The sequence below is a fragment of the Drosophila pseudoobscura genome, chromosome 2, assembly GCF_009870125.1.
Source record: "Drosophila pseudoobscura strain MV-25-SWS-2005 chromosome 2, UCI_Dpse_MV25, whole genome shotgun sequence".
Taxonomy (NCBI): Eukaryota; Metazoa; Arthropoda; class Insecta; order Diptera; family Drosophilidae; genus Drosophila; species Drosophila pseudoobscura.
In genome coordinates, this window is record NC_046679.1 from 9404178 (window position 1) to 9425303 (window position 21126).

At 44.4% G+C, this 21126-nt stretch overlaps 1 protein-coding gene across 6 annotated transcripts; it reads right to left on the reverse strand.

Annotated features, from left to right (window-relative positions):
* Positions 1–1808: 1808 nt before the first annotated feature.
* Positions 1809–21025, reverse strand: wdb (serine/threonine-protein phosphatase regulatory subunit widerborst). Of its 6 annotated transcripts, none has more exons than XM_033377172.1 (10): positions 20776–21025; positions 18740–18850; positions 5002–5320; positions 4080–4934; positions 3793–3992; positions 3526–3720; positions 3272–3462; positions 2873–3206; positions 2587–2816; positions 1809–2521 (listed from the first exon to the last, which is right to left on the reverse strand). In XM_033377172.1, exons 4-10 carry the CDS (start codon positions 4219–4221, stop codon positions 2203–2205), a joined length of 1611 nt encoding a protein of 536 aa, XP_033233063.1. In that variant the 5' UTR covers positions 4222–4934; positions 5002–5320; positions 18740–18850; positions 20776–21025; the 3' UTR covers positions 1809–2202. The 6 variants fall into 6 exon arrangements, with proteins under 6 accessions (XP_033233063.1, XP_033233065.1, XP_033233062.1 ...); XM_033377174.1 differs by having other exon boundaries at positions 4080–4867; positions 20399–21025; XM_033377171.1 differs by having other exon boundaries at positions 20399–21025.
* Between the last annotated feature and the right edge of the window lie 101 nt (positions 21026–21126).

Genomic DNA, 21126 nt, shown 5'->3' on the forward strand with positions numbered 1-21126 from the left:
ATATTCTCATTCACGTTTTACAAACATATTTTTTCATAATAATAACGCTAACGCTGTATGTTTTCATTTAGGTTTTTCTTAGTTGTTGCATTATATTATATGGTGTATATTAACTCACGATTCACAGACACAATTATCTTTAATATTATATGAACTTTAGGCAATTACGAGATACATGCCATTCCTCTTTAGTAGAACTTGCATCTCATCTGCGCCTCCTCCTGTCTCTCCTAGTTCTCTTCCCTCCCTCCTTCCTTCCTTCCTTCCTATATGTACTATAATGCATGCTTCTATACTTTGCAATGGGCGTGAGAGTTGAATGAACAAACATACATTATGTATAGTATATTTTCCTTTTTTTTTGTTAATATATAAATTTTATATATTTTTTATTTCAGTAATATATGAGTGAGTGCGCCTAAGTGAGTGTGTGTGTGTGTGTGTGTGTTCGAGAGGCCGGGGAAAGCAGTCCATTGGTTGTCCATCCCCCCACAGTTGTTGTTTTCCACCTTGGCTAGATTTATTTACAAATGAAATTATTCTTGTTTAGAAAATCGAATGACAATTGTGCGCATTTCCACGAAGAAAATTGAAACGAAAGGACTTTCCCGAAGCTGAAGCTGAAACTGGACCGCTTTCCACAGAGAAACGTCTTGTGTGTGTGTGTGGGTGTCTAGGATGGATATAGGATATATGTAGATATCGCGTTTAGTAGATGACAGTTGACAATTTCCATAACCGTGTGGCTCTTCTATATAGACTAACATTTGCTTGGTTGTTTTTTACAATTCATAATATTTTCCCTCCCTTACGTACATCTCTATATAGATCCATCGATTATGGGGGGGGATATATATATAATTCTGTACTTAATCGTATGCATAGATTTTCCGCCAGCTGCTCTTCCTAAAACAACGTACTAAAAGCTGGGGCTTTCAAATGATTGGAATTTTCTGTATGTTCGAGAGAAGTCTTCACGGAGTGGCTATGTGTTTGTGTTTTTGTGTGTGTGTGTGTGTGTGTGTGCAACACTTAAAGCTAAGTAACAAAGTTTCGTTTGCATGGATGCTGCATTTTATATACAATTCAGGGACTAAGACACGCCGTTCGTTCGTTCGTTCGATCTATGGAAAGCTGTGTGTTGGGAAATCAGGAAAATCAATCATCAGAGCAGCGCAGCTTTCAACTATTTTACACACAGTGAACATTTAGGTGATATATATATATATTTTAGTAAGTGTTTTCTGGGGTAGGGTTCGGTTCGGTATGGGATGGGATGGCGCTGATCTATATGCTAGGGTAGGGGTTAGGGTCTTCTGGTTAGCAGTAGTATGTTTTAGTAGTTTAATAATAATTCAATGCTCTTTCATCTACTTCAACAATCAATCATCAATCAATCAATCAATCATAGTTATAGTTATAGTTATCGGCTCTCTTCTGCTTTTTTTTCACTTACTAACATGATTTTTTCTCTTTATTCAACTTGGGTTTTCTTTTTCTTTTATGCTTAAACGTAATTAATAATATTTTCTTTCTTTTGTTTTGTTTTGTTTTAATATATATATATTTATATGTGTCTGTGGGGGTGTGTTTGTGTGTCTGTGTGTGTGTGTGTGCGCGGGTGTTTTTGTGTGGTGTGGGTGTGAGTGTGTGTGTGTGTGTATGTGTCGTTCGTTTAGGTGTAAGATATATTATTTATATAGATTTCCATTGATGCCGCACTCGACGAAGCTTCGGCTTTCTAAACATAACACACACACAGACAGGGCTATCGCTTTCACTTCCGTTTCCGCTTTCCACTCCTTTCCATCCTTCTGCCTCTCAACAGCCGCTCAAGCATCCTCCTTCGCCTCCTCCTCCTCCTCCGCTGATGTCCGCTTGGTTGGTGTCTTCGTCAATCGAGTATACATTTTTTTTTAGTGTTTAGTTTCATATTTTCTTGTGTTTAAAGTTTAGCATATGTATGTGTTTTTGTTTTTAGTATAACTATTTATCGCCTCTCTTTCCTTCCTTCCTTCCTTCCTGCCTCCCTCCCTCTCTTTCTCTGTCTGTCTGTCTGTCTGTCTCTTACGTGTGGGATGTGGAACGACAGAGATGCCTTTACGTGTTAGCCGACGGACTGCGCTCTACGGCTCTCGTTTCTTTATTGTTAGTTTTGTTTTTTTCGGGCGCATGCCTTGCGTTCGCTTGTGCTTTGCCCGCTTAGTTATCCGCCTTATCCTGTTTGATTTTTGCATTTGTGGTCGCAGGATTATTGTCGCCGCCGGCGCCGCCGCTGGACAGACTGCCGCTGCTGCTGCTATTCGACTGCTGCTGCTGCTGATGAGAGTTAATGGCGGCTGTGCTGATGGATGGTGGCTGCAGTTGGGAGGACGTGGACGCCGCCGCGTTGGATGATGATGCGCTGTTCGATGCATTCGCAGCTGCGCTGCCGCCTGCGGTGCGCCCATTGGAACGATTCGATTCGAGTTCGTGCAGCTTCTTCCACAGCTCCTCGCGATCGCGTTCACGTTTCTTTTCCCTGCGCACAAACAATTACAAGTATTATTAATATATATATATCCAACGAGAGGGACTTGGTCATACTTTTGCCTCTCCGCCTTGTAGCTGGAGGTGAGCTCATCGAACAGCTTTGAATTCATTTCCATGAATGTTTTCAATACGTTATAGACGAGCGCCACGATGGTCTGGTTCCAGTGCTCCTTGCTGATGCGGTATAGGGCCGGGAACATGATCGGCATGATCACCGCATTGTTCTCCTCAATCAGCGACATGGCATACTCATTGTTCCACAGATATAGAGCGCGTTCAGCCACCTGCAAATCAAAATACGTTCAGTCTACGCTCAATTTCGGGTTGTCCTGTCGCGTACCTGAAAGTGTGGACTCGAGACACATTTGGCAATCTGCCGGAAGAGCGGCTCCTGGATCTTGACAAACTGCGGCGGATCGATCACATCAAGTATCTCCTCGATTTCGCCCAAGAACATGACCTCCTTTTGGGAACACGTCTTTGGCCAGAACTTGAGCAGGCCCCGCACCACCGGCTCGGTAAGGAATGGATCCTTCTCTAGGAATTGTACAATACAATATGCCAGCTGTGCATGATATAGAGACAGGCATTTGACTTTGTGCAGCGGCAACAGGACCTTGACCAAAAACTGTTTATGCTCGGCCTTCAGTGGCAAGGCAAAGCCATTGATGATGCTGCATATCAGAGGATTACCATTAGTAAGGGAGCAGGGAAGGAATCAACGACTTTTCGAACGCACCTGCCGAGTATTTCCAAGAGCTCGCCCACACCATTGAAATGCTCCGTCTCGTAGATGAATCGCAAGAATATGTTATTGATTTGTTTTCGTATAAAAGCGCGTAAACCTAAGAACTTTCCGTAGATGCGATGCAACACCGTCTTGAGAAAGTCACGCTCGCGTGGATCTTCAGAGTCGAACAGTTCCAAGAGCTGTCAAATAGAAGAGGTCGTGTTATAGGAAAGATCTTGAAGGAGACGAAGAGCTGTGCGCACCTGCAAGACAAACTTCTGATCGATCACCCGCTTGCCAATGGTTGCTTGGAAATCCTGCGATTCGAGGAAGCGCAAGAACACCTCATACACCAGCTGTAGGTGTGGCCACGAGGCCTCCAATGTTGGATCATCCTCCTCCGGGTCAAAATCTGGATTCTCGCTGGGCGGCAGTGTGCGAAATAAGTTGCAAGAAATCTGTGTACAAAAATGTTTGATTTAATATGATATTTCCTTAGAAAAGATTAGTTCCCGCCCGATTGGCTGTACCATGCGTATTATTTCCGGATAAACGGGTTCCGTGAGCACACCGCGCCCGTGCGTTATATAGGTGGATAGATCATTGAGTGCCGCCCGCTTGATTTCCTTGCCCTTGAGGTCCGTCACGGGATCCATAAAGTCAAATGATACGCAACACTGACGCAACTTTCGTATAAACAGCTCCTCCTGTTCGAGGCTGGAGCAATCGGCTATCGGAAACACAAAACAAACGAAAAGGCAGGGAATTATTATTAAGCAGGACATCCTTCGGGATCAGGGATCAGGGAGTAGCGTACCTTTCAACGGCGGCAATTGCTGCAACTCAACATCCTGTGAATTTCTGTAGCGCGAGGAACCTTGACTCTTTTTGCCCTTCTTTTTGAGTGAACGTTTGGCGAACGGGTCGATTCGATCCACAAACGTGCCCCCCGATGACATCTTTTCAGATTTGGGTTCGTTTGAATCGATGGCGGTGGTGGTGGTCTCCGTGGCTGTCTGTGTGGTATTCAGCTTGCCGGCTTTATGTCGAACGTTTGCCACTGAAAATTGCTGATGATCGGCTGCACCACCCGCTGCACCTGACCCACCTGCACTCCCAGGTGCTGCTCCTGCCCCTGCTCCTGCTCCTGCTCCTCCTTCCCCCTCGTCGCCGTCGCCGTCTTCGCCTTCGAAATCGCTTGTTAGGATCTCGACTGGCCGTTTGTTTCGCGATTTGCGTAGCCAACCGAAAATTTTATGTGTTATGTTGGCGACTTTTGCAGTAGAGTTTGGCGTCTTGCAGTTGTTTCCTCGACCCTTGGTTAAGCTGCTGCTGCCGCTGCCGGTTGCGGTGCCGCCTATGCAGAGCTCCTCCTGCTCGGCTGCTGCTGCTGCTGTCCTGCTGCTCCTTTGCTGCTCCTCCAATGGCAACAAATGCTGATGGGATGGCGGATGCTTCTCTCTGTTCTGTATGCCCTGCTGTAGCTGCTGCTGCTGCTGTTGTTGCGCCTGTTGCTGTTGCAGTTGTTGCTGCTTCTGTTGCTGGGTGATGTTGATGGCGGTGTTGAAACGGTAGCGACTTATCTTGGCATCTATCAACGAGCGTCTGGGGGGAACATCAAGTGTGTTGTCTGCTTTTTTTTTGCTTTAAATTCGTTACAGTTGTATTTACACTGCCAGAAAACATGAGAATACATTCATTAGCTTCTCCCCTTGAAAACGTTTTAGAATCGCACTCACCTGTTTCTAGATTTACGTTCTGTTTGCTGCCACTTCTGCTGCTGTCTGCTGCTGCTTTCAGGTTCTTTGTTGCTGGAGGGATTGTTGCACTGTTGCGCCTTCTCTTGTGGTTAATACTCTCGCGTCTCGGCTTAGCTTCTAGGTTTTGCTGCTTCTGCTTCTGCTTCTGCTCCTGAATGGCACATCGATTAATGGTTTGAATCCTTCACATATTCCTCTGTCTCTCTCTCTCTGCGGACTCTGGCCTTTTGCGCTCTTGGCTCTTGCTGCTGCTTGGTTATATTTTATGTGTCTTCCTTTTGATTTGGCATCACATGCACTGCAAATGGAAATACAGTAAACGGAATTGACATTAAAAGGCTTGTCGGATAGATAGCTGGGAGGAGGGGCGGGGAAAACCCGAAAACCGAGGCAGAACTTTGATAAAAAATATAAAATATATGAAGGTTATATCTAATCGTAGCTCTTTTTCATTACAGGTGTGTGTGTGCGTGTGATTTCTTTGTGCTGACAGATAAGAGATAACTGATAGGCGGATAAGGGGCCAGGGGCCCCAAGAAGAGGGAAGCACCGCCCGACGGTGTGGGGTTGCCAGGCGAAGGCTTAGGCTTTTGAATGATTGACTGATGACTGGCCAGAATCCTGACAATTAACATGCCCCCTCCTGAAACGGGGAAAAGTCTGCCTCCGAGCCGCACAATCCTTGCGGCTAATGGCTGAAGGAGCCGCTCAGTCCTTGCGGCAAATGGCAGCAGACGCCGCGGCGTTTAATTAAATTTACACATTCCATTTTGATTCCCATTTAGGATGCCTTTCCCCCGGTAAAGCCATTGACCGGAAACACTAGTTGGGGGCGGCAGCGGCTGTCTCTTCGCGAAGGAAATGTAAAGCGGAAATGAAGCCAGAAACGAAGGACGCACCAGGAGCACCAGGAGGTGGCTTCATTTGCATGAACTTCAATTTTCCAGCGCAGTGGAGGGGAGGGACACCCGGGAGGCACGCAAATTTGCGCACAAAAATGCAAGTCAAACACCTCGGATGCCATGCGAGCAGTCCATGGCCTGCAGTCGATTCCCAAGTGAAAAACATGTTAAACATGGCCCACACACACACACACGCACACATACAGAGACAGGAACCACAAGGCGTATGAGTGACAAACAGGTAAATGCGATCAAACTTGGCCAACAGCTGCCTGCCTGCCTGCCTGCCTGCCTGCCTGCTGCCGCCGCTGATGCGTGGGCGCGTCGCTACATCGTGTGTTTGTGTGTGTTGGCCAACCGGAACTGGCTGGAGAGAGGGGGGGAAGAGAGAGAGTGGCACACACAGAAAAAGTTTGCCCAGCTGCCTTTTTTCCATACAGCGTTAAGGGGCGAGTGCAGGGTATATCCACGCGAGGCGAGGGTTTGTTCGATTCCCCCCAAGGACCAGAACCTACCCCATAAATAACTTCTCCAGCTGCAAAATATAATGGCCTCTTGCGAGCTTTCTTTCATACTCGTTTCTAAAGCAAAGAGTGAAATATCTGTAATTTCCTTTATTTCAATGATACATTCTTTCTTTCTCGTAGCGTTTCATATAATGATATTATCCACCCATCTGCCAAAAATCATCACAATCAGACAATTTTTGAGGACTGTAAAATGTCAAAAATACCTGTGATTTCCACAATTTAAAAGACAATGCCTTTTTTTAGTGGAGCTATCATTAAAAAACAAAATTACTATCTGCTCTATCTATTTTTTAAAAATCATTATAAACAAAGAATTATAAAACTCCAAAAAATTATATAATTTTTTTTAATTTTTGAAGATTATTTGATATTTATTTTTTAAATTTTTTTAAACTGTTAAAATTTTATTTTAATTTTTGTTTTTAAATTTAAAAACATTTTCTTAACATTTTTTTTTTATATTTTTAAACACAAATATCTCGTTTTTTCAGTGAAAAAAATTCGTACTCTCAAAAATGGGTACAATAAAATATTGGGTAGTTGAAAGTCGAGCCCTGGGCCTCCCCCCGCCTTTGCGATTCACAATTTTCGCCATGCGATTGAATTGAATTTTCCACAGAATACATATACATACATTATGTACACATATACATATATGTATGTATATATGTACATCGTACACCTCATCAGCTTGTTTACACAGAAAAGTTGTGTGGCCGTTGCTTTTCGCAGTGTCTTTGGTTTAATTTATCTGAATAACCTTCGCCGTGGGAGGTCGAGCCCCTCTCCAAAACAAAACAACAAACAGAGAACCCCATTGTGGCATTAAATATATCGGATAGATCGGGAGAGATAGCGTCCATTCCATTCATTTATTGCATGATATTTTATATAGGGGGCGGGGTGGGAGGAGGGTGTGCCCAGCCCCGAGACAAATGACCAACAACAGCATCGGCATCGGCATCGGCATGGACATTGGCAGCGCGATGAATGGCTGGCCATTAGGCCTGGGAGTGGGGGGCCCCCCCTCTAATGGGAGGGGGTGTCTCTGTGTGTGTGTGTGTGTGTGACCTTATGACATTATTTACTCAACAGCAAAAACAACAATAAAACATTGTAGTGAGGGCCAAAAAAGTTCATCATAGAAGAAACAAAAACCCAAGAGGAAATGGCCGAATCGCTGGATACCCTTGAAGCACAAAATGTTCCATAAGCGAACGGATACACAAACAGAGAGAGATTCGGGATATTTAGCTAGGGAACCACCAAAAAGGGGGAAAAAACAGCTGTAACACGCAATCAGCTGTTTATACGAATTATTGCCATTCACATGTGAACGTTGGGGCAAAACACAGACCAATGCAACATTTCTTTGGCTTTTGCTGATTGAAAATCAAACACCTTTCAAAAACCGTAATACCCTGTGCCACAGGGTGCTCTCGGCACAGGGCGGCGCCTCTTGCAATTTATAATGAGACAAGTTTTCGCCACTTTTTCACTCTCTTTCTGTATTCTCCTCTTCGCTTTTGTTTTGTTTTGTTTTGCTTTGTTTCGCTGTTGTTTTCGTGTTGGCATTTGTACGATTTTTCGCCGCTTAGAGTGGGCCACCACTCATCGTTTCGGCCAGGCCATCTAATGACTAAGCCACTCGCCTCGACCCTCGACCCTCGGTCGGTCGGTCGCCCACTCAAGCCGGGGGGAAATTCTATTCCATTTCCACACTTCATGCCACATGCCACAGGGTGCTACGATGTATTCCTGACGCATGTCCATTGCGTGTCTTCTTTCTTCCTTTTTTTTCAAGACAATCGATAAGCCACAAAACTATTTCGAGACTGGGAAATGCTACCAACGATTGTCGTCAATTGTCGCTTCGTTTCGGTTGAATGTCGGGCCAAAACCCTGACCTACACGTAACCCAATCTGCCCGTTGAAGACCACTTTTATTGGTCGTACTTTTTATTATTGATTTATTGGTTTTTATTGGACCAAAGAACTCAAGCAATCGAAAGTTTTTTCCATATTTAGGCACAACTTTTGATGCATTTCGAGGAACATCTCAAAGAAACCTTTTTACAATAAAGAAATATCTTCGAATGAGGTTCAATATATTTAGCATTTCATCTGTTAGTGATCTTTCCTCATTCAATCTTCATAGGGAACCCATTTTAATGTACGTCTTTCTTTATTGATTATTCCTTAAGTGTTCTGGCGGGACTGGCGTCAAGTGCAAATATTTAATGAATATGTTTCAATTGATATCTGAATAGATATTTGCTTCGACAGTTGCTGTTTGGTGTCAATTGAGAATCAACTATTTGCTATTTCCACTCAAACAAATATAAATATACCTACGTAGGTTGTATGGAAAGCTGAACGTATTTCTGTATCAATAAACGTGGAAAAAAAGACTAGAAAATAGGCAAAGGGAATGTATTCTTTTACGATTTGGAGGCTTCGTCTAAACCTAGCTGTCATCGCTTCCTTTAATCCCAGATTTGCTCCTCGAAAACCGACTCAAGCCAGTCGAAAAGAGTGTGCCCAGACCTCGTGAAAGCTCAAAACAACATTCAGGCGTGTGCATGACTGGGCGTATTCCTGCACGAGGCTCGAGTCTGGAAGCGAGGCTCGAGACTGGAAGCGAGGCTCGTTCCCACGAATCCGAAAACAACATCGCTGCTCTATTCGTATCACGCTGAATATTTTCCGTGGGTATTTTACAATTTTGAGTATTTATTTGACACAAAGAAAAGCCTGCCAAAGCGAAACCTCCTCACTTTCTTTTGTTAAATAAATATTCATTGCTTTTTATCGCCTAAAAATATATTTAAATTCCATTTTTCTTTGATTTTTCCAATGGGGTTTAATCATCTAACCAATATTTCATTTTTTGTGCCGCTTTAGTGAAATTTCTGTCGACATTTTCATCATATTTGCGACGGTTATTAGGTGAAAAGTCTAAGCTTTTTGCACGGGAAAACGCAAAGCAATGATAATGTCCGCTTGAGAGATGATAAGCACAAAGGTTCCGCCATCCAGCCCCTCGTTCCGCCTTGGGGAGGCGCGTGTGGGGGTAAAAATTGCGCACTGTTTTCATATTCGCTTTCGCTGCGTACTTGAAACGTGTCTCAGGAACTGCATGCGGGGAAAATGCTGGGAAAACTACGCAGTAAACATCGCGCCGTTGTCCATGGGAGGAATCTCACACCCCAAACGGAAAATCCTCACACGAAGGGGGGAAAAAAGAGTTCACGGACGGTTGAGAATTTCATTTCTCGTCAGCTGCAGCAGCAATGCGTGACTAGAATGGGTGGAAAATGCTTAAACAGTTTCCACAGGAGGGACTCCTCTCTCCTCCGATAAAATTACAAGCTGCCTTCCGTTGCGTGTCTCGTGAGAGAGAGAGAGAGAGAGAGAGCATCTCGTACAATCTCCATCATCCCATCATAATCTCGCATGCATGAAATTGATTTCCATTTCCACGCAGAGGCAACAATTATCGAGGAAAGCATTCCCTCATTCGATCGATGGAATTGTGGGCGGCACCGTACGGTCCTAATAGAATTTTCATCGAATGCGCACTGGAAATTCAAAACCTTGACCTCCCTTGGGTCGTGTTCCTCCCTCCCTCCCTCCGCACCCCCTCCCTCTCCCACTCCCCCTCTGTGTGTGGTGGCTCTGTGGCTGTATTGATATCATTAAATCAATCAAATCAGCATCCAGCCAGCGACATTGCATATGCATAGAGAGATAGACAGAGAGATAGAGACGTGGAGGAGAGAGGGGGTGGGGGGGGGGGGGGGGGTGTGTGTGTGGCATGTATCTCATGGCACGTAGCACATCGCACATACCCACTGGTATGTCCTTCCTTGAAGGCCCTTTTGCTTTGGGAGGTTTATTCGCGTTGGTAAATCATTCGATATCTATCGGTGGATATTACAATGCGACTCTGTGGTACCATCGTTATCCCATGTTTGTACGGGGCATGAAGCGAACAGAACTTTTAATCTTTTCTGTAATTTAATATGTCATAAAGACGGAAATATAATTGAGTTTATTTCATTCCGCGGACAGCCATCGACTACCGATAGTTATCGTCGAATTCAAAGCACCTTAACGTTTGCCATTCACACGGTCTTTATATCGTAGACGAGTAGGAAATGAGGTCGAATAGTGCTTTCCTTCAATGAAATATTGGAATACCAAAGATGATGTTTCCTTCCAAACAAAAATTGTATTCTTTCAAAGATGAAAGATCTGCGTCGATGAAAAAGCATCGGTGAAAAATATATGGAAATATTTCTTTGAAATATATTTCCATTAAAGTTGATTTATGTTCCATATTACTGAATATTTCGTTGGTGAAAAATGGCATTCGCTATCATGGAATTCTCCAAAAAGCATCGGTGAAAAACGTATTGTGAAATATTTCCCATTCTTGCACAAAATTATCTGATTAAAGATGATTTTGGTTCCATGTCATTAAATATTTCGTGGGTGAAAATTTCGTTAAAAAAGCAGCGGTGAAAAACTTATTGTAAAATATTTCTTTGAAAAATATTCCCATTCTGGCATTATTAAAGTTAATTTTTATTGCATTTTATTGAATATTTTCTTGGTGAAAAATTCTGTATTTCCTCTAAAAATCATCGGTGAAAAACGCAACGTGCCACAGCAGCAGCTTCGAGTCTTTGCTGGGAAAAATGCGCCTTGTTTAATTTACATAAAGCTAAAGGAAATGGAACAATAAGTTTTATACGATTTTGTTGCATCCACAAGCAAGAGGCAGCAGTGGATGGGGGAGGATGGAGCTGCAACAGAAGCGAAAGTTTTTCGCCACACGAAAGTGCCTCTCGCGGCGGCGACTCTGCCGCTGCCGCTACTGCGTGTGCCCTCAAGGCAGGAGGCGCCGAGGGAAAACACATTGTAAATGTCATGTGGGTGGATGGCAGAGGGGGGCAGAGTGGCGGAGAGTGGGACGGTGGATCGGGTGGGTGGTCAAAAGTGGAAGATGGCGGCTGCTGCTTCCCCCCCCCCCTCCCCTCGCCACCCAACCCCTTTTCGGTTACATTTCATGCCCCACTCGTCGTTCCGTTGGCGTGGCTGCATTTTTTATTTGGTTTTTGTTTTTATTTTGCAGGCCCCACCAGACACCGAAAAGCCCCCTTTCTAACAAAATTATAAGATCTAGATTTCAATGGGAATTGGGTCACTCCTCCTGGGGGTAAATATTGCAAGTAAAATGAATTTTAAATATTTACAGCACTCAGGGAGTCGCACAGGAGGGGGTGGGGGGGGGGGAGGCAACTGTCGGCAAAAAAGTTGGCAGCCCGTTGGAAATTGTTGAAGTTTTCACAGTTAAATGGCAGGCCAAACTATCGATTGGTTTCCTGCCAATCCAAGAAACGATAGAGAGAGAGCAGGAGAGAGAGGGAGAGGGAGAGAGAGAGTGTATCCCTTCGCTTATGGGAAATTTGCATTCAACGCATACGAATGGCATCCAGAATGAAATGAAGCCAACAAATGAAAGAAAGTAGAAAGAAAGCGGAATGGCAACCGCAGGACGGGGGGGGAATAGAATAAAAGGTGAGCAAAGGGTGGGGAGGGGTGATGGGGGGACGGAAACAAAAGAAATGCAATTCAAGGACTTTTCCCCACCTTCGAGGGCTTAATGCTTTTTAGTAATTCACAATTGACAAGCAGAGGATTCAATTTATTGATAGGCACCACTTGACGCTGAACGCTGCCACACGTTGCTGCCACGTGCCACACCTGGACAGAGCCAAAGGGAGACCAGACCAGGCCACACCTTTCACCCCCTGGGAAATGTGACAGAAAAATATATGTGGAAATGTAATCAACACACGCAATGCGACAAATGAAAAGATTCGAGGCATTTGATACCCCCTACAGAGGCCTATATATGGAATATATATGGGATATATCTATCCCTTCTTTTGATCAGGGATCAAACCATTGGATCATGAGTTTTTGGGTTCATTAGGGCCATAGGAATCGGAAATATGATCAGGGAAATAGTTTTGGGGATATTTCTTCGTGATTTTATCGTAAAATATCCGAAAACTCAGAGGAAACGAATGTGTGGCCGTTCGCTTATGGGGAAATTCGTAAATTCCACAATTGTGCCCCAGCGGACGAAGGATCTGTGTAAAGTGTCTCCCCAGAAACACATCCTTCTCGTTCATAATCATAATGCCCCTCCCCGCCTTTTGCCAGGGATATACAAGGGATATTCTTAGTCATAACACACTGGTCCTGCAAAGGACACATGAAGGGGGACCAAGCAGTGGCAAAGTGGGGGCCCGCCGACATTTATGGGCCACCCAAAATAGAACCGACAACTGCAGAATATTCTACATCTATTTTTGGAGTGGCACACTCAAAGCCAGATTCAAATCCACCCAAAACCCGATGCGAGTACGTCAGAGAGGCGGTCGACCCACCCACCCACAGCCACAGCCATTGACTGGCAACGCACTTTCCAGCAGCCGTGCAGAAGGGCAATTATAATTGCGGATCCACGTGCGGATGTTGACGTCAGGAAAGAGCCAAGTGCGATGCAACACGGCTTGAAAATTGAACGATTTTCCATGTACACGTATTTATGTTTAATTATTCAAAGTGAAATGCGTTCAGCGAGAGTGAAAATGGAAAGCTCTTCGCGCGAGAGAGAGAGAGAGAGAGGGGGGAAAGCCATGAGTAAGTTTCCTTGGAAAAACCCAATGGGGTCAAGCAGCAATGTCGATGTGTGCTTTCCTCGTAAATGATTAAAGAAAAGCCGAGTGAGAGGCTTGGGCAGGGGCTAAGAGCAGGTGGAGGAGTGGTCCCGGTTCCCTGGAAGATTTGGCTAATGGAATGCCCGAAGAAGAGTTTCCCTTAATTGGCGGATATCGCCCGTCTTCAAAGAAACTACTAACTAAAACCCTTGAAGCAGAGGTAATGGAAGAGAGTAACGGAATCAATTGGGTCACCCAAACACCCCATCCCCCCCTATGGTACAGCATTCACATCATCAAAAAGATGGTATTCGGGGCACTCTAGGTTCGGTTTTTGGAGAAGCTTAGACGATGGATCTGTTGTTTTTTTATTTAGTTTTTAAAATTACAATAAAATACCCCACCGTAGGCGAATACTTAATATAATTACGAGTCGTTATGGGTTGTAGTTATTGTAATATCATCAATTACTAAACGTCTAATGGAACAGTTCCATTAGCGGCGGATTCACATGCAATCATGACACGTGAATGGCTTGCCATTCAAAACGAATGTGGCCGTTCGTTTAGGGGGAATTTTGGAATCCCTTGGACTATCCCGCATGGAAAAGAGACCCTTGGCCCTTGGCCCTGCCTTGGTACTGGCCTCGAAGTGCCTAAACAGTTCTTATCAAGTGGCGGGGCTTTTTCGGAGAGTCGTCAAGTAATACACACACATCTGTCATAACATCTGTCTTCTAGGGTTTACATAACAGTGGATGTAATTTATTGTTGGTGTTGGCAGCAGAGGCAGAGCCACGGCAAGTGCCAATGGAAATGGAAAGTAGAAAGCCACAAAATTAGTTGACAACAGCCAAAGGCACAGGCACAGCCACAGACACAGGCACAAAGCTAATTGCATCAGCCGACGACTGTTATGTGCTGCTGGCTGGCATTGGAGGGGGTGTAACAATACTTCTTTCCTTTTTTCCTCTTGGAATAGGGCCCCCAAAAGGCAAAGCCACAAAACATATGACGAAACCGTAAAACAAACGAAAAGCAGACGAACCAAAACGCAGAGCAAAGAGCGGAGCAGAGAGGCAGAGCAGAGCAGCGGAGTAGAGAGCGGAGCAGAGCAGCGGAGCAGAGAGGCAGAGCAGAGCAGCGGAGTAGAGAGCGGAGCAGAGCAGCGGAGTAGAGAGCGGGGCAGAGAGGCGGAGCAGAGAGCGCAGAGCAGAGGGTGGAGCGGATAGGAGAACGGGAGATGAGACAAGACAACAGCAGTCACAACAATTTCCTCAATTTAATTAAATAATTAAGCGCCGAGACACGGTGCGTTGTCGGGTAGACACAACATTTTGACTAATTAAAAAAAAAGAAAGACAAGAAAAGGAAACATAATATTGAGGCGAATTCTTATGCAAGTGGGAGGAATATTAAATAATATATCTACCCTATTCTCCCCACAATCGGATCCTCGTATAAACACTATTTGCCCTCAAGACTGCTCGCCCGCCCAGCAGCAGCTTCGTTTCTTCCTTTTCTCATTTGCCTCCTTCTCCCTGTTTCCATGCGCGCACAGACACGCACAAACACACGGCAAGCGACTGCAATGTCGCCCTCTCGCTCTCTGTTACTCTCTCGCACACACCGCTATCACCTGATCTTCTGTGAGAGAACCAAAGCTCTGTTTACACTACAACGCTTTTTCGGCTGTGGAGTTGCCCTGCATTCGGACAGAAAATCAAGTAGTGTAAACAGCGCTTAAGCTTTTTGCGGTCTGAAATAAAATAAACGCGAGGGGGAGGGGGAGATTATTTGTTGCGTTCTTTACTCGTTTACTTCTTTGGGTGAATGGGTATCCCAATAGTCGCATCATCCTCTAGACTTTCTATTTTCTGTTCGTCAGACGCCGCCTTTCAGTTCAATGATTTCATTTACCTATCGCGTCACCCACAGAGGTAGGTATATATGTATGTATTATATACATGTATATAGGCAGCAGGTGTTATATAGATTTACGTACTACTTTTTGTAAAATATATGCCACAATGCAAATTCAATGCCAAAGCATGGAAAATTTTTTTATTGAAAAGCGCCCTGCCCACATCTCTCTTCTCTCCCTCTCCCTCTCTGTCTCTCTTTTCGCAATCTATTGGCTGTATTTTTTCTTCTATTTTTTAATTAAGAGATTTTGAGCTGTGATAACCAGTCGGGGGGCTGTATGCCTCTGTGTGTGTGTGGGCGTGGCACCCATCTAATCAAAAATCAGCACAAAAAAATGAATGTCGCATAAACAGTGGACTACAAAAAAAGACAATCAAGCGCAGAAAATAAGTAAAAATGTATCTCAGGTGAAAGATAAGATAGCCATATGGTAGGTGTTCTTGCCACCTGAAAAAACAAAAAATAAGAAACAAACAAACAGAGAGAGAGTGAGAGGGGGGGGGGGGGGAGAGGGGAGATCGAGACCAGTGGCTGTTGGCCCACCTGTGGGGTGGAGGTGCACTTGTTTCACTTCTCGGGCCCTCGCTGGTGGCTAAACAAGTGCTAATTATTAATTGTGCAATGTGCGATTTTATTTAATTGCTGCAGCTGTCTGTCTGTCGTACTGTTCGACCGAGTGGTTTTTCGTTTTTCGTTTTTTATCGATTTAAAGGCCGTGACGCCACTCGAGGAAACAGAAGGAACCCAACAGAAGGGGGGAGGGGGGACTCCCTAAATAGTCATTGAAATAATATTGAATCCAACCCATTCAAGGTCAAATGATTTCATGCACAGCTGTGGAATTTCCGTTTACCATATTCTGTATGCTATAAATAAACACTGAAAATAAATTAAGAACATTACAAAAATACATTGAACTGCACTTGAGACGACGACGACGACGCACGGGTTTTCGCCACAGGATGCCCCGCAGAAAAACGGAACACACCCCCCCTCCCTCCCTCCCTCCCCACGATTCTCCACGAGCAAAAAGATTTTTCACTGGCACTCAAAATGTTCCCCCGCGTCTAAAATTATATTATGAGCGATGAAAAACGTCATTAATTGCGGCAGAAGCCAGAAAGCAGCGGGAGAAAAGCGAAAGGAAAAGCTAAAAATTCGAGTGTGTCTGTGGACAGAAAATGTGAAAATATTTCTACAGTTTGTGGCAGTCGGAATGAATGTAAGGGATAGTTTCCCTAAATGGTTTCTCAGGGGGGTTCTTCAGGAAAGAAACCAAAAGATCCACTTTTGAGGAACTGAAAACTGTGGGATGCTGCCGTTGGGGGTCTCTCAACCTGGAGGCCTTTTAACGTTCCACTGCCCCACCAGCAGCTGATTGTGCCACTCGTTAGCGAGACGTGCCAGAAATCTGGGGGCGTGGCGGGAGCAATCATCTAATTATAACGAGAGAAACATTTGCCCTCTGCGCTCAGGCGGCTGTGAATTTAGCTCCATGTGAAAAATCGTGTATGTTTTTAGCTTTTTCCATCGACTGTTTCCGAGTTTCTTCCAATATTACGAGTGTTTTTCATCTCTCTAACAAACAAGTAAACAGAATTTCGATTGAACAAACAGAAGCTCTATTCCCGGAGGGTATCCGAATCGAATATTTTCCAACAAATTGAAAGAACTTCTGCTGCAGATTAAATAACACATTTTGAGCCAAGAACTTTGATAGATATTTGCAGAAAATTCAATGGAAAATGCCAGGCAATGGCGAAAACATGGAGAAAACTCTGCGTAAATCAAGTCAATTGCAATGGAGTTTGTGCTTTATTTTTAGAGCAGACAAGGGGCTCCGGCTCCGGGTCCGGCTCCGCCGCCTCCTCCATCGCCCTTCTATAACGATGTAAACAGACGGGGAAAACACGAAGCAGGTGGAGAGACCCAGAGAAGGTCTTTCTGCTGTTCCATGTGGCATCTGCAATCCAAAGACAAACAGAATGAGTGGCAAAAAGTGAGGTCAGTTATGTCAAAACAGACAGCAAGCAAGAGAGGGAGGGGGGGAGAGGGGGAGCTTTAAGCACGCTCTTTAACCGCTGCAGCCAGGCAGAAAACGTTGAAGTTGCAACCAAATGAACATCCGTGAGAGAAGGTGAACAGACGGCAAGCAGGTCGCCCCCGGGAGGAGATGGAGGTGGAGGAGGGGGACTTAATAGAGCTCTCCTCTTTGGAGAATGTGGAGCACTTTTCATATGTGGCTCCTCCCAAGGCATTTATGGCCACAAATTCCGCTTCAGTGAAATCTCCAATGGAAACGCAAATTATCTTCTGCGTGAGTGTGTGTGTGTGGCACAAACGGGGGAGTCATGCTGATGGCATGGCATTTATTTCAGTTGACCGACTTGGTTAATTCATTTAAATTACTTGGAAGTAGGAACCCCCCCACACCCAGAATGTGGGTTACCCTCGAGATATATTAAAGGGAGAGTACAAGGAAATCCTCAATTTGTTTATAAATTCCATGCAAATATTATGATTATAAGGAGCAAAAGAATCCCCTTTATCTTCCCATACGAATCCGATGCTTGCAATTGCCTACGTATCCACTTTTTTAAGTCAAAGCCCAGTCCGGGCCACAGAGCGAGAGCGAGAGAGAGAAGCCCACACACAAGCACACACACACGCACACACACACAGACGGAGAGACATGCAGTGGGGCAGTAGTGCGGCACGGAATAGCAAGTGACAAACCCGCTTAGGCAAACAAAAAACTTGGATCCCGGGGATCGATCGATCGCACAGCTAAAAAATAAACTGGAAATTGTGTGCCTTTTGCATACGTTCCGTTCGCTCGTTCGTTATCGTTCTTTTCGTTGTATTTATTGTTCTGACGGAGCTCCAAAGAAACACCTTAATTGCATACAAGTCACGTTCAATTTTTGGGTTGGGATGTGCTCTATGGAGTATCATGAATTATTATAATTAATCCGGGTTCAGAGAGAGAGCGCGAGCGAGCGAGCGATATATTATGGTTAATGGTTTAATTATATTGTCAAACATTGGTCTGTTGCAAGGGCCTTGTCACCTGCCCAGTGTGGGATGGTGTGGGGAGGGGGGGCTGCCGCCCCACTGGACATTATTTACCATTTTGACACATTTATGTTAATTTCAAACAGTAGGCTCGGCGAACGGACAATATGTGCCCCTGTATGTGTCAATTGGAGAACTTGTTAATTTGTCGAGCAGGTTCTGGAAACGCCACCTCACCTCACCACACCACACCACAGCACGCCACAGCACACCACACCGCACCACACAGTGGTGTCTCCCCATATAGCCCCTTACTCAGCGACTCAATCACTCAATCAATTAGAACCAGTTCTTTGTTCGGCCGTGCAAATCGAGAGATTGGAGACCCAAAAATGGATGTAAACTTCCGTTGTTGTGGCCCACGGGTCCATAGCTGTCTCGCTCTGACCTTACTTGGAGAGCAGAGTGCAGTAGAGTACTCTTTCAATGAACAGTTATTGAACTGGAGAGTAGAGAGTGTAGATGTCCATGGTTTGTATTATTATTTATTTACATTATCTCTCTCTCTTTCGATTAACAGCAATTTATCAAATTCCGGTAGGTCGTACCTGTCTCGCTTTTCCCACTAATTGGCATACGACGTCACGGTAGATAATGGCGTAGCGTAGTGTACTCTCTTCTTGTTAGCAGTTATTTAACTATCGTTGGTTTTGGGAGCACTGTAATTGAATTAAAACTGTAGTTTCGCGTTTTTTCCACTTTTTTTTTTGCACAACGCAACGCGTGGTGGGGTGGGGGGGTACGAGGGGAGCGGAAGAAGATGCGGTTAGGCAGATGGGGTCCAAGTGGGGTCAACACATGTAAATACGATGTGGCGTTAAGGCAAAACACACACGCACACAAAAGCACAAAGCAGAAGCGCACTATGGTGTGTGTGTATGTGAGTGAGTGAGTGAGTGCGTGTGTGAAAAGAAAGAGGAAGACATTCGAGTGTGGGGAGACATGAGGTGAGACTTGAAAGCGAGATAGAGAGAGCGAGAGAGAGAGAGCGGCGCAGCTGTTTTGATGAGGCATTTTTCTCCTTTCATTAATTTCGCTTTACTTGATTTTTCTCAGTTTCCCTTCTTTCTTCTGCACTAGATTAGGTAACTTATGTCTATATGAACATAATTCTTAACACATTTTTACTGTCCGACGATGCCGTACACACACTTATCACAAATATGTATAGTTCGTACACACACACAACCGCACGAAGGCAGGGGAGAGACACAAAACACACACAGACACTCATTTAGAGGCGGCCAACAAAATCGATATTCTAAAAATAATATAAGTAAAAAATATACATGTATATATGCATGTATGGGTATGCATATATAAAATCCAAAAATCAACTCAATTGTAGCCACACACTCTCTCTGAATTTTGGACTTGTGTGTCCATTCGAGTGTTTGAGTGTGTAATTACATATTTATTTATTTATTAAAACTTTGGGAATACTCCAAATTGCGTCTGGAATTTCGCCGCTATACTGCGCACTTGAAAAATTTGCATTCACCACGAATTTATTTGCTACTGGTATTCTTTTGTGGTTCTGATTTGAGTGATTTACTTGATATTTTGCTCTGCTGTTAAGACCGATTAAACAGATTGCGCTCTACTATGCGGCGGCGGGTAGAGAGTGTGGAGTGTGTGGAGGTATAGAAGATTTCTATATCTTTTAAAACCGACGACCGAAGGCGGCATACGCATACGGCAACTGAGACGATATATTTTTTTCCTCTGCCATTCACTCTCACGCTCTCTCCCACTCTCTTTCGCTGGGCTCTCTCTTCTATATGTGTGTGTATATACTTTATGGGGAGAGAACGACCGCACACACAGCGAAACGAGTAGTTCATGAAAATATTTTTTGCATTGCTATTGTTGTACAAACTTGTTGTTTTTGTTGTGACATAGTAAAAGTAGCGAAAAAATGTTGTAGTACAGATTAATGGGTACGTTTTGGGGATGGGATGCACACAGAGGAGTCACACACACACCGACGACGAGTCACACCGCCTCAGTTGGGACATGTACGATTCTAACACGATTGAACAACGGGTATAGAGGATGCAGTGGCATGCCACATCCTGAGCACTCATTTTACATATTTCAAATAGCGATGAAACCGGAGGAAGATTGGTTTAAAAGGCATAAATTTCGATACCACTGTGCTAGATTTCTGGGTGAGAGCGTGGTGAGTTGAGTAGCGGTTAACTCACCACGAATTGTTGTTGCGCGGCGTCTCTTTTCTCTCGCACTCACTAGCGTTCGGTGTATTTGGTTAACTACAGCACGGTCATACTGCAAGGGATTCCTTGACGCCACCGCTTTTACTGCGCTGCGGAGCGGTGTATCGAGGGCGATAGCTAAACAAAGCTATCGTCATCGATTTCTCTCACGCTTACGCTCCCTCTCTTTTTCTCTCTCTCTCGCTGTCGCTCTATATGGCATTCCACTAGCAGAATTTTTTCTTTTTGTTGCCTTTTTCGCCAATTTATTTTTATATAATTTAGCACAATGTTTGCGGGTACACACGACTGAACAGGATGCGGGGGTACTATGGGGACACACAAAAAAAGCGCTGCAATGCACACACCTCGAAATTCTCTAGATGCACACACACAATCCTTTGCGTTGGGATTTAACAGCGACTGGCGCACGCACAGGCACAATTTCAATTTTAAATCACACCGGAATTATGTATTAACGCTTTTCGATTGGGTAAGGCGGCCGGTAGTTGAATTTTATGCGAGAAATATTAATTTTTTCAGCGGCAACTAGAATCGTTCACACAGACACCGTAGAAGTGACGCCATCTTTGATAGCGGCATATACACGTTCAGACATCGATTGAGTGCTGGAAAGCGGTGAAAAAAGTTAGAGATAAAATTATATTCTGTATATATTTTATATATATTGTGGTCCTTTTTTTCCAAAATAAAAGAAA

What these genes read in the sequence shown, in the direction of transcription:
- wdb (XM_033377175.1), bottom strand. Translation starts at nt 4,221, where the DNA reads ATGTCATCGGGGGGCACGTTTGTGGATCGAATCGACCCGTTCGCCAAA. An exon ending in GCAATTGCCGCCGTTGAAAG is followed by an intron (nt 3,993 to 4,079) that starts GTACGCTACTCC and finishes TGTTTCCGATAG; the next exon opens with CCGATTGCTCCAGCCTCGAA. An exon ending in CTCTTGGAAATACTCGGCAG is followed by an intron (nt 3,207 to 3,271) that starts GTGCGTTCGAAA and finishes TCTGATATGCAG; the next exon opens with CATCATCAATGGCTTTGCCT.